Source organism: Pagrus pagrus, assembly GCF_965226575.1.
Source record: "Pagrus pagrus genome assembly, chromosome: 21".
Lineage (NCBI taxonomy): Eukaryota > Metazoa > Chordata > Actinopteri > Spariformes > Sparidae > Pagrus > Pagrus pagrus.
The window spans coordinates 23,439,039-23,453,434 of NC_140208.1; the positions used below are offsets into that span (position 1 = coordinate 23,439,039).

Here is a 14,396-nt window from a genome sequence, read left to right on the forward strand (position 1 = left end):
TACAACTGGCTCGAGCGTGCTCTCAGTCTAAAAGTTGTTGTTTTTGCTGAAGCTGATTCCCATAGCTCCTGGTATGTCAGCTGAAACCCTCTGTGCCATGTTATACTTGGCATTTGGGATAGGCAGCATTTAGGAGACATTTGGAAGTAACATTTGATGGATTCTCTGTTCCACACTTTAATGAACAACATATCTAGAACAGGGGAAAGGCCAGAATCTGAGCATTAGATAGTGAGGCTTATCAGTCACAACACTCAGCCTCAGTCTGCCTGTCAAACAGACACTATCACATGGTGAACTGGAATTATCTTGTGTTGCTGTGGTCCAATGTGTTTCCATCACCACAGTTAGCCTGTATTAGTTGTTGAATACAGACACTGGCGGTTGGTGGAGTAAGGCACATGGCTGCAGCTTTTGCCAGTACTGCCAAAACCACACAATGGACCATCTGGTAAGTGTGAAAGCAGTTAATATGTTTCCAGTGCTTATTCTTAAACCTCAACTAATCAATATTTTGTGTTTTAACAAAGAATCAAATGACTGTATGGCAAAGTGTAGATTGCTATCGCTTTATTCTCCTATTCAAATAGAAATTATTTCCGGAAAACTTGATTAATAATTAAGTTAATTAAATATATTATTTTTTTTATATATATATTTCAGTGGAGGATGTCTCAGTCTGAGGAGTGAAGCTGCTCTGTAGTCTGGTGGTACAGCAGTAGATACTTCTGTATCTGCTGTCAGATGGCAGCAGGGTGAACAGACTGTGGCTGGGTAGGTGTTGTCTTTTTGTATCTCTGGGCTCTGTGCAGACATCTCACTTCACTGATGCTCTGTAGATGGTACCAGGGATGCTCTGGGTGGTTTTAATCACCGGCTGTAGAGCCTTCCTGTCCTGGGCCGTGATGAACCATACCAGTCTGTGATGCTTCAAGTCAGGATGCTTTTACAGAGGAGGATGGTCCTCTGCAGAAGTTGAGAAGGACTTGGCACAGGAATTTTGCATTCTTGGGTTTCTTTAAGAACTACAGCCATTTCTGGGGTTTTTTTTTTCGGGTGGAGATGTGTGATGACATGTATGAAGCAAATCACAGAGAACGTGGAAAGTGAATTGAAAGTGAAAAAGCAAATTTTCACCTTGCTTTACTTGAGTTTTGACCGGGGGATCATTTGTGTTTATAGACCATAAACAGCCAGAATACTTGACTGTACATTTGCAGTAAGCTAGCAGGAAACAGCACGCACTGAAGGTGTGTGTCTGTAAGTTTGAATTCAGTTAAGCCTCTCATTGAACTCAGCACTCACCAGAGACTCCGGTTATCTCTCTTGGTTTTCCCTTCTCCTCTCTGTAATGTTATATTCAAGGACAGTTTCCCTTCAGAGCAGAATGTGGTGTCACTCCAGGTGTTTATTCTTCCGGAAGGTCCGGCTCTGCACCCGACTCCTCCAGAGCAGGCTAGCTGTGAGCAGATAAGCTGCAGCTCTGCCCGAATATTCACTTGCGTAGTCGCATCCCGTCAGTTTCATCACAGGTTTGTGTCTAATGGCATCTTTGACTTTGTATTTAATCTCACTGCGTGCCTCCTTCTTTCAGTTTTAACGTTTGCTGAATGGTTCAGTCTCACCACTCTCATCAGTGCCCCTGCACATTGAACTCAACACACACTAGAGCCGCTACAGAGGGCAGCATGGTAACTCAGTGGTCTGTTCCGTTACCTCTCAGAGGATCAGGTCGTATCACCATTTTTACTCTTATCCGGATAAAATGCTAGCTCACTGCAGAGTGCCCTTTTTGGCTTCTGCTCCTATCAGCCTTGTCAGGAGAGGTGGTGATCACAGTGGCGTGCAGCAGAGGAAGCAGTCCTTTCCATTGTCTGCTGTGGTTCAAGTACATCTGACCTGGCAAGCATTCCTCTCAACTCTGTGTTGGTTTTACGGAGCTTCAGCTTCACCACTGAGCTGAAAAGTTGCCCTAGATGAGACATTAATGTGGCTTTCCCTTTTTTCTGAGAGGGGCTCACAGGTTGCGCTGGTTTCTACACTTTTTCCATCAACCTTCTGCTTTTTTCCATCACAGCTACAGTCACCGTGGCACTGAAGCCTCTGCTTAATTAGGCGGGATGATTTTGCTGTCCACATTATCAAGCCAACATCCCAAACTGCGGCACAGTCCTTACATACCTGGCTTGATGACTTGTCATTGTAAACTCACAACCTGACAATAAGTAGCTTGTTCTCTTTTTTCCATTTTGCTTTGAAGCAGCTGTACTTCATATTTCTGCATTGTGTCTACCTCCAAAACAAAAATCTTAACAAAAAGCTCATGTTTGACATAACAGCTTTTTCTTCATCTTTTATTTCCAACACCTGTTAGAGGTTTGGCCCTGAAAAAAAACAAAAAAAACGACTGAAATTTAAAAGGAATTACACCTCGAAAACGCTGCGTCGAGGCCTCTATGAGAGAAGAGAAGAACTCTGCGATCTAACCAGCCCACATACTGAGAGGGAAGTAGTAAAGTAAATTACATTATAATTTATGGAAAATTTGCTTTGTGTGGAGATTCCGCCATCACCACGCTGATCTGCTCATAAACACAGCATATGTGTCCTGAGTAAGCCTGTCCGTCAGCCTGTTCATTAAAATGAATCCTTCAGATCTTATAAATGTTTTTCATCTGATTTGGGCCAGTGTTGTTCTGTCCATTGTGCTCTACTCGAGTACAGCCCCGTGTGTGTTTCTATCATGGCCCTAATCACAACCAGGTGCCTCCCATTCAAATTAACATATGGTTCTAACTTTCCCCCTATTTTGACAAATGCATACCTGGGTTGCTGACTAGTAAAACCGTAAAATGAATTCTTCTTTTTTATTATTCACAACACATGAGGATGGTTGAGAGAGCAAGGTGGAACAGAGCTGAGAATGATTTCACCTTGCATGCAACCCTCCACTGCTGGTATTGTGTACCGCGATACATGACTGCGATCACAGTTATTAAAAGCAGAGCCTATTGTGCTCGGCGGATCCAAATTCATTTTTCATTCACGTGTTATTTGGGTTATTGGTTGTACTTGAAGTGCAGTAACACATGAAGAATGGCTTTATTTACTGTGATATGTTCATGATCTGTGACTGCAGTTCAACAGATACAATAAGAACAACAAAGTCGCAGTCTGTATTTCTGCATTTCAGCAGCTGCAAATTGAACTAGAGTTAGACATAATGTGGCGTCAGTGGTCTCATTCATCAATGCTGCTTACTAGAGAGAGGACCATGTCTCTGGTCTTGGCAGTTATACTTCCGCTGAGACAGTTTCAGTCCCAAATTGAGTCCCAAGTCAAGACATTTAAGCACTGACTCAAGTCCCTGTTCAAGACACTTACACTCTGAGTCTTGTCCCAAGCCAAGAGAGATATGTTCTGAGTCGCGCCCCAGTCCAAAGACCACCACCTTTTAGCCTTCTTACACATACACAAGCTATTTGACCCCAAAACTGGAGACCCTGATTCAGAAACTATTACATCGATGAGTTTAAGTAAATGTTTCATGTTCATTAATATCATTTTAAATATCATATGAATTGAAGTTTAACAAGGAGTTTTTTTGTTAGTTGATTTGTTTTGGGCTCGGAGAGGAACTGATGTTATTTCAAGGCAAAAGGCCGAGGTGTGAGTGAAGTCAAAGTCCTTCTTCAGGTCTGTTGTTCCACTAAAGTGGTTTGCACTAAAGAAAGCTGAAACTCAGGCTGGTTTAGTTTTTATTTCAGTCTTTCAACGATTAGTCTCATTGAACTAATGTTAATATGACACAGGATTAACCACGTTTCACTGCTGCAGCTCCACTCTGCCATTTAGGCTGGAAATACAGTTAGAATCCTTTTACATAAAAATCAGAAACGCATGTGGCAGCTCAAGCAGTGCCAATGAAAGCAACAGTAGATGATGAACAGCCTCGAGAAGCGCTGATGATGACAGACCAAAATGTAAAAAAAATTATAGGATGGACTAAGATGTCTCTTTTATTGATATTTATGCCAGGGTGTCAGACAGTGTTATTAAAAGGTTTGAAGGGTAAAGGGGTCGTGAAAAAAAACAATACAAATGATTCACGAACTCAAATACCTCCCGTGGGAATATATGGCACCAGCTCTCTGAAGCCCCCATTCACATAAATGCCATACATGTGATCGATATCAAAGAATGATCCGGAGCTGTCTGTTCTCGCTTCCTTTCTCTCAGGTCTGGAATGCGCTCCTGCTCTTGCATCTGAGCCGTGAGCCGGATCAGAGCTGTATATTGTGTTACTGTTTTCATTTCTACCGTGAGGATTTCTCCCCTTGGTAAAAATTCACCGCCCAAAGCTCTTGTATCCACAATACAACACCTGGAAAAAGAAACTCTTCATTAATCTCCACAGCCCCTAAGAATCTGTGGTTTTAAGCACTCCTGTTTCCAAACCACATGTGAGGCGGCACAGCGGCTGGTCGGCAGAGCCTTTGTTTTAGAATAACTCTGGGTTATTTTCAGGTCATTGTGGGCGAGTGGTTTCTTAATTGAATTTCTAAGCGTTTTGTTTAATATGCCACCGTTAAAGGGATCTAAAAATAGCCCAGCTGATGCAATGACCTAATCTTTTCCGGAGTTTTGGAGGGATAGATAATCCTAGACGGTCTTTATCTCTCTGACTAACAGCTGATGAATGAATTATTACAGAGGGCCACAGATTAGATCACTGTCGGTGTTGTTCTTAACTTAAGAGTGCCAAATCACGTGGTACTGCACTGATTACTGATACCTCTGAGGATATGGTCCATATGATAAACTGTATGGACTTTCTTTCTCCTGTCTCCTTCAGTGTGTGTGTAACTGTATCCACATTAATTCCAGAGAAGCTTTTAAAGCTTTTATAATAAATATGGCTGGTATCTGTGGTGACAGATGATAGAGGGCACTCCTTTAATTGCCTGCCTTCGTGAAGCCTGTAACGAATAATGAAAACTTGGAATGGAAGCTTCTGAGGTAAGCCCTTTAATTCCCTCTATATTACATTTGTCCTTGCTCATATCCACAGTGCATATTAGCGACAATCACGGAAAGTTTAATAGCTGCCCAGCTGAGTTTTTGTTTCCAGTGGACAGTAGCTTCAAATCTGAAAATCCTTTTCATAATAATAAAAGCCATGAAATCATAATAACATCTATTCCCCTCCTAAAACTGTCCAAACGTGAGTCAGCCGATGACTTTATACAAAGTCAGTTTTTCTGCTGTCTAAATATGAAGCCCCAATGTTTTTAATATCAAATAAATAATTACATGAGTAAATGTGTTGCAATAACGAAATGCACCAGTAATTCTGCAATAAAACTGAACTTATTACACTGAGCTGCTATTTCATCTTTTACATTTTCATTATATTTGTGTTATTGTACACTACACAGACACTAACTATACCTTTTATTTAGCTTAACACAGCTGAAAATGCTATCTACGTATACGGCTAACTAGCTAGGCCAGCTTCTGAGCGTCAGCATCAAAGTGAAGCGCCAGTGTTAGCAGTGTTAGCTCGCTGCTGCTGCTGGCTAGACCCTGTGGAAAGACTTTCTGCTCCTCACAGAGCTGCATGTCTCTCTGAGGAACACGTTTCATGTCAAAACACAGTCACATTACCTCTGCACTAACCAGCTAGCTGCTGCTGTGATGCCAACATGCCTACCTGCAAACGCTAGGTGGCTTATTGAACTAAATAAAAAGAGCTCAGTTACTATGCGTGTGAACAGTGTTAATTTACCTTAGCATGTTCTTGTTGGTTGATTCAGAATTACTTGGCTCATCTGATAGTAGCTGAGTTTGTAATAGTGTTGCCACTGAAAGCAAAGCACTTTTTTTGTGTGCTGAGCTTAAATACACAGTCAGTGCAAAGACACAAAAGGAAACATAAAATTGCATCTTACAGAAATGTAAAATTTCAGCATTTCCGTGGTTTGCAGAAAGGCACACTGGCAACTCTTATTCTGGCAATAGGGTTGAAAATATTCAACTTGTGGACAGTGGATGCAGAGCCAGTCATTCTGGAGGAGGCGCATCAGATTCTGCTCTGACCTGGAGCCGTTCGCCCACTGGAGGAAAGCTCAGAGATGACGTTTTAACTGTTGGGATTAAAAAGTGGATTTATCTTCACTCCCGCTGTCCTCAGAGGTGACCTCCATTGTCGGGTGTTTAGGTGTCATGTTAACTGCACACACAGACACACACACGTTGTGCGTGCTGCGCTCGCTGCTTACGGCTAATGTACAGTTAGGTATTCCAGCCAAATGATTCCACGGTCAAAATCATGTGAGACTTTGCTGGTGTGAACAAAACATCTACAGTTGCAGTTACTGATTTTGTGGGGAAAAATCCATGAACACAACACTGTTGTAGCATAGCATTTTAAACTGAAGCTGAATGAGCACACAGTTGTCTAATCACTCATCCAGCAGATAGGAAGCAAAATTAGCACTTATGTGGAGTTGTGTGTCTGGACACATCAGGAGTGGAAGTCCAATATTCCTCTATTTCAGCTCTGTTTTTGGTCTCTACCAACCTCAGCTCAAGAACAGCTCGTTGCTAACTTTGTCTGTACGGTGTTTGGTGCAGCAGATAGTGTACACTGAGCTTTCTTACACAAATCAGCCACAAAAGGAGCCAAAAACAACAATGAGAATGAGAGTGAATCAAAACAATTTGCTTAAAAGTCACTATAATGCACAATAGAGCTGAGGGAAACTGCATAATGAGGGAATAGTCGTCTGTGGGTTTGTTACTGTGAGTGACCCCTTTTCACATTCGGTATGTGATCAAATATTAATGTTAAGATACTGATTACAGCCGCTTTAAGAGGCGGGGGCATGTGACTCGTGACAACACCACGTGTCATGGTCTATAATGAACAACGATGTGACAGGTCATCAGACTGTCATTGGGAAAAACGCCGTTATAAAATAAAATTGAATTTTACAAGCTATCTTGCACGATCACGTCGGGGCTCCAGTTCTCTCTGGGAGGTGTGAGTGTCCAACAAGCAGCCAGTCACCGAGAATCACAGACACAGTGATGTGTTTTCAATGGTGACCTCATATTCTTAATTACTTGTCAGTGATCGAGGGCAGGAGCAGAACACACACACTCACTTACAGATTTATCAACATAAAAGCTAACATGACCACCTTTTACTTCACTGGAAGAGCCCGTGACTAAGAGCTGCCTGCACTCCACACAAGGGCCTGCCATCTCTCTGCACTACAACAGCCGTGGCCTGTATTTATGTTAGCTGCAAAGCAATTTTGACTGTACATTCCAGATAGGTGAACAGCACTTGGCCCAGGCAGGCGAATATTTCAAAGCTTACAACAAAAAAAAAAAAATCAGCAATCAATATCCAGTCAACAGAGCAGTTGGCATGAGGAGGTGCGCTGCATTTTTGCAAAAAACGTAACCAAGATTTATTTATGTGTGTGAGCTCACAGAGCCCTGGTATACCTTTCAATAAGTTTTACCGTAGTACAACTAAATATGAAACCAATTACAAACTTGGGTCGGCACTACAAACGCAGTCCATGGGTTCATATTTTTGAAACCTTCCTTTTGAATACACGTATTTATTTCTTGTTCTCCCATTTGGCTTTTCATCACGTCACACAGGACTGGTTTAGTAAATAATAAATCTGTTTACTGCCCGTGTGGACTGAGGTAATATTTGCCCTCAGATATGTTCTATCCATCAACTGATTCTCGTCTCGGGGCCTGTTTCTCCCGGCCTCGCTCAGATGATGAATGAACATGTGAGTAATTTCACGGATGAATTAGGAGCTTAAAACAACAGCAGGAGAAATGCACCGGCACACGTTCCACCTGTTGCCTAATGCAAAAAACGCGATTTTTGTTATGGTGTTGTGGTTTTATGCTGATCGTGGCTCAGATAGAACGCCTGGCAGGCCTGCAGAAAAATGCCTTTTGTAACAAGGAGAGAAAGGTAAACATTTCTGTCTTACGGTACAGACTGTTCTTATCATGTCTGCAGTAATATCTGTTCATTACCTTCATTTAAAACCTTTTTTTCTACCGAACTAAAAGTTCAAATTTTAACCCCAGGCGTGGAGTTAAAGCTATTGCGCAATACATGATTGTGTATAATCAGAAAGCTAAGTTAATTTCCCCTGATGAAAATGAATCAGTCAGTTGAGGGGCAGGTAAACAAGCGAGCTGTGCAGAGCCGATGTTAAACTGCATGAAATGATGAAGTGTTGGGCTGATCATGTCTATCAGCATCACTGACTAATCTCCTCCAGATGAGAGTAATCTCCCCGACTCCGGCCACCATCAAATCAGTGTGGAATCCACTCGGCTTGCAGGGAAAGGTGCCGCACGAAAAGCCAGACTGGAGCAGTAAGACTTGTTTTTGCTGCAGGTGTTGGAGAGGCCTGAGCTGCCAAACAACACTCGTACCCACTCAGACTTCTCCTCCACTCTTATTTGACTAAATGAAAGGCGCGTTGCCCAGATTTGTATCAGGTAAATTTCTGTTTTCATGTTTTAACCCAGTCAAGAATTACAGTGGTGTTGGGCCACCTTCAACTCAGTAAACGGAATGCTACCCAATCAACATCTCTGATGTGAGGCCAATGAAGTCTGATTGCATGTTTTTCTGCAACCTGTTCGTTAGAGAAAATCAATCAGTGAATGTTTGTAAATGAAGGATAAAAGGACAAATATAGTGTGGTTTAATTTCTTCTTTGCTTCTCTATTCCTGCCTGATGGTAAATAAAGATAACATTTACTGGAAATTGTTTTCAAATGAATTTTTTATTGTGTCTAAAACACGACATGAATGTGGAAATATGAAAGCAAAGGTGAAAAAAGGTTTCATTTCAAAAGGAACAGGCAGTACACTGGTAACACCTCTAATGGCAAAATTGTGTTAATGATGCCATCATGTGGACTCTTACAAAGCTCTAACAGTCATATACTGAAGAGAGGCACTGTCATTATCACCAGATACTAACACAGCAGAAGCGTTAGTGAGCGCAATCTGAATCTTCAGCTCTTTGCACATTTCAGTCCTGTGGCTGGAGGCAGTTTATTTCAAAGTAACAGCGCTGTGGTGACTACTGAAACAAAGGATGATTTATTAGAAGCACCACAGAGAGAAAACATCACTGTGATGAGATACCAGCTCTCAGTGTTTACTTCTGGCAGAACTGAGCCTGAAACTCCTCTGAGCTCACCCACTGGTTCTGTCCCAAAGTCTTTATCTCTCTGACACACACTCACAAAGACTCACACACACACACACATTTTAAGACAGGCTCTGAATGCTCTGAAGGCAAACCATGGTAACTACACTAATGATTACACTTTTATTGACTGTCTAGCCAAATGCGTTTGATATCGCAGTGGTTATGTACTTAAATTTGTGTGCTTTAGATATGTTTTAAAGAAGCATGAGGTAATAATACAAACTCAGAAATATGTATTTTTTTCCATCAGTGAATAAACAAGCTGTTCTCAGAGGAAAATAAGGTCCCAGAACATTGGTGGAAGCTAGAAAGGTGGCAGGGTCCGCCATATATAAACAGAGTAAAACAGTATAAACTGTGTTGTCCTTTAAGGTCAGTTTGTTTATTCAGTCATGAAAACAAAGAGAGTTTGTTTATTTAGTTTGTTTAGATAGAAAAAAAAATTCAGCCAATGATCTTTCTCTGCCCATTAACATTTCTTCACCGGTGCTCCTTTAAAAATTATGACCACTTATTTGACGTATGGCCTCTGACTATGAGAGCAATTTTTACATCCTTTATTCTCTAAGATAGAGCAAGAAGTTTAATTTCAGTCAGAACTCACACAGTTACTGTGGTTTCACCTTACTCTTTCTGCTCAAGTAAAACTTGTATATTTCATGGTTTTCTGTGGGTTTGTATGCATTACCTCTAAGGACGGCAGCAGAGCAGTGGATAATATCAGATGATTTTTGGTTATACCTGTCATAATACATCATGTGTTGACCAATAAGCAATGAGATACATTTTGAAAAGACATTTTGAATGAACTTGAGTCTGCCGCTACTCACATAAATGATGTAACTTACTTTACCAAAGTGACGCACATATGTCAGTCACGTTTCGATGAGTTATGTAACTTCTGTTAAGTAAGTTACGAGACTGAACGTAGTTACTTTAACCCAAAGTTTGATCTTTTCCTCAACTTAACCAAGTAGAAGACTGCTTGATGATGTTATTAACAGTCTAAAAGTCATAATATGTGTATGTATATGTGAACTGTTTGTCAGCAAGCTTTTTTTAAAAAGTCTAACTAGACGTTGCATATAACACATTATTGCTAACTTGACAGCGCAGCCTAAAGCAGAGCATTATAGTTTGAAGCTTATGGCGACTGACCATGCTGCTGTATTTGACGAGTCGGGGTGACAACTTGTTAATTTTCTATACAATTGGTGAATTAGTATTGTGAAGTTAAGGATAAATAAAATTAATCATTGGTGACAGGCTATTTGAACTTAAATGACAAAAATCCATTAAAAATGTTCATCTCAAACACTTACCCACATCCAGTACAAGTTATATATTCCATGAATTTGATTTCTCAATATGCAAGTCAAAATGGGGAAATGATTTTGTATGGATTTATGTCCACCTAACAATAGTCAAATATAAACACAGTGAGTTATAAAATACTGAAGACAGCCTTCAGGACTAAACTTCATAATAGTTTTGTTCTCCACACGTTGTTTATATGTTTCGGTGTACAGGTTAAAGGCTTACTGTTGTGTTTCTTCTCTTGTATATTTTTACTTTTAGACAAGGTTATTTTATTTATCAGTAAAATGTGCTCAGTACATATCAGACTCAGACAAGACAAGAATATCTTAGTAATAATCTTTTCAAACCAAAGGTCTCCTTGCCAAAAGTCTTTATTAATGTTATGGACTGTGAAAAATGATTATGGGGGGAAGGAGGTGTCAGGAGGGAGAGGAGTCTGATTTTTTTCTTTAGAGCAAATCAGTTTTACATTATCTCAGGCTGGACTTCTGTCCTTTTGTTACCCTTCCCTTGTGACATTATATTTTATTGGAAAAATAAATGAATAAATAAATGAAAGGACCCCTGGAGCCTGACTAAAAAGAAGTGAAAGGGAGGGTCCAAAGCAAATATTATCAAAGGGGAGGGCCTTGCTCACCAAACAAGTAACTTTAGTACAGCCCCGTATGTTTTTCTATCCAAAAACTAATATTGTAAAATATATATAATTTATATTTAAGGATTTAAAAACTTTAAAAATGTAACATCGGCCTGAAAATTCAGCATCATTCAGACGAGATGTAATGACGATCGTCTGTTGACTGAACAGGATCCTGCTTTTCTACTGTATTCCTGAGCAGTAAATGAGGAAAAGGTCACTATGTCAGTAACAGTCTTATCTTTCAGTTGTGTTTGGAGTCTGTCATCTGGTCTTTGGCAGGAACACGAGGAGCCACAGTCTGGGCTCCTCACTTGTTTTGTTTCTCGTGTCCCTGACGTCTACAGGCTGATCCGAAGACTAAGGCGACTAAATGAATGGCTGAATTAGAGGAGATTCCAGTTTATGTTCATCTGCCTCTTCAATTACTCTCACTCCCCCACCACACATGACATCATGGAAAACTTTGGAGGGTCTAGGAGTGCAGAGGGAAACGCTGCGTTGCTCTCACTATTCTAAGAGTCCGCGGGGATACATCGGTCTAAAAATACCGATTTAAATCACAGGATTCCTCGGATACTTTCACCTTCAGCCCTGTGATGCGAGTGGCATTTAAGCCAGGCTGATTTGGGCTGTGAAGCTGAAAAGCAGAGATATTTCAGAATGGATTAATCATCAGATGGATTCAATAAAATGTTCAAACAACCTTGTTTTATCAGGCACGGGGACTCTCTTGGCAAGGCCTGTGACTTGCATACTTACAGTACCTATTTACCTGCTGTATATATGTTGGCTGGACTTATTGGTTTAAAAAAACAAAGCAATTTTCTACAATATCTAAAGATAATAAAACAATAATGTTCATATACACCTGAGGTGTGCATGTTTGTGTTTACTCTTTGCTTTTTAATGGATTTAGAAGACCTTATTGTCCCTCAGTCAGCTGGATAAAGACATTTTAAGATGAACAGCAAACATGAACTCAGTTCCATATATGAATGATTCTTTTCCTCAGACGTTCTGGTGGAAACATGTTGATTATTACTTTCCCTGATTACATGTGAATTACGTGTGTCAACGAGTGTCAACTTCAGGGAAAACATTAAAATTAAAACCACAACAATTAAAATATAAATATAATATATAAAACTCCTTTATACAATTTTACTGCATTTTTTGCCCTTCTCTAACCCTGTATTCAACAGTTGAGCCATAGACTTGAATGACCACACATTGTATTTGGTTTTGTACTGTATTTATCTATTTTTTCATACCTACTTGCCCGTTCATTATACATTAGCTATACCTTTTTTTTGCTTATCTGTTTTTTGTTGTCTTGTTCAGCAGTGTGTCTGTAGTTTGACTATTCTCTGAACACTGTTCATGGCTCTAAGCGTAACCACTGGAAACTTCTCTCTGATACTATTAGCACAACAAGAATGGCACTCAGTAGAGCACATCCAGTATCAAACTGGATAGTCCTGTATCACTGCCCATAACTGCAGAACCATAAGATAAGCTCAGCAGATCTAGGATCCACAGCAAATTGTACATACCAACCAACTAAATGCATCTGACTATGAAGATCCATACATTATTCCCTGAGAAATAAGCAAAAATGTTGAGAATGCCCGACCTCACAATGCTGAAGAAAGAGAGTAAATATTCCTGGATCTGTCCCTTTATCTGGATCAACACCAAAAAGTTAATGAGGGTCTAGTCTGGGCCGAGACCCATCCTCTAACCAATCTGCGTTTAAAATTCATTCAGAATTTTTTTCTGTAATCCTTCTGACAAACCAACAAACGGACCCAGGTGAAAACACGAATTCCTTGGCTGGGGTAATAAACAGTGAGATGTAATAACACAAACAGAAAAGATGGGAACTGGTGAGGACAATTAGAATACTAAATTGTTTGACAAAAAAAAGAGAAAAAACTGTTCCCTTGTTTTCATTGTGCAGAATGAAGTTTTGCACAATTATACACAGTTGCAAGTTGAAACTAAATCTGTTTGCTTCAGTTATAATAGTTGAGTTGTTCATGAGTTGTGTCTAAAATGATAAGTGAATGATCTGAGTAGGAACGATCAGTGAACTCACTGTACTGGAAGTTTAGGATCAAACTTAACAATTCATTGTCTAAAACTAAATCTGCCTCCTGAGTGGTTTGGACTAGGTTTTCTTGCATATTTTGAAAACTTTATTTCAAATCCTATGTGTTTCTGTGTAATGCTAGGCACCCATCACTAAACAAGCACCAATCAATGTCAGAGTTCATAACAAAGGACAGTCCGACAACATTAGACAATCTTCCCACAACTATCACCAGATTCAGTTTCCAACATTGCTGAACTGTGATTAAAGCTTGGATATGCGATGCACCCGACACCAGTTAGGGGAGCGCAGACAAAAACACAAAGAGAAATATCTGTCAAGCAAAACAACTGAAGCTGTTCTAAATTTAGCAGAAAGGTTTGTGTGCATGACCCCATCGCTCAGAGTAAGAACCTTTAAATGAACTCCTGTGAAGCAGTAACAGTGTAGCTGATCCTGAGTACGATCACATGATCAGCACTCAGCGAATCATATCAGAGCTTCTGAGTGTTGTCTCACTATAATCACTTTTTCTTTATTTTAATAAACACGATGTTGTTCAAGGTAAGGTCTTCAAAGATTAACACATGAAATCTCCAACTGAATTAGACGATCATCTCAGCCACGTGTGACGGTCAGCTCCCTGGATGCTTGAATTTACAATAAAAAATAAATAAATATTATCTGAGCTCACCACTCTGGCCCTCTGCTGACGGCAGCTGCTTCTTTAATAAATGGTTCCTCCTCTCCGTCAGCTGTCCAGCATGGCCATGACCCTGTGCAGCCCTCTGCAGGTGTCCGGGACACTGTCTGTCCTCTGGACCATTGACCCGAACCTCAGAGCATTTCACAGCCTGCATGGCCCACACTTCACTCCCCAGTAGATGACATCTCTTCTCGGGTCACCTCAACTCCCCTTTCAAAGAGAACGAGACACAAAGAGGGAGCATATTCATCAGAGTGAGAGCACTTTGCTCTGACTACCACCTCAGTCAGCTGTAACAGTTTGAGAGCCAACATTAATTGAGTTTGAACTAGCATGAAAGACACAGCAAACAGTCATTTGAAT

At 40.5% G+C, this 14,396-nt stretch overlaps 1 protein-coding gene across 2 annotated transcripts in view; it reads right to left on the reverse strand.

Moving 5' to 3' along the window:
- myocd (myocardin) overlaps nt 1-14,187 on the reverse strand; it is a gene marked incomplete at its 5' end in the record, with an annotated part of 63,750 nt that extends 49,563 nt beyond the window's left edge. For both annotated transcript variants that reach the window (XM_084342618.1, XM_084342617.1), the window contains one exon: nt 14,022-14,187. In XM_084342618.1, coding sequence (XP_084198744.1) covers nt 14,022-14,187 — 166 coding nt within the window. The remainder of the gene's footprint in view (nt 1-14,021) is intronic.
- Between the last annotated feature and the right edge of the window lie 209 nt (nt 14,188-14,396).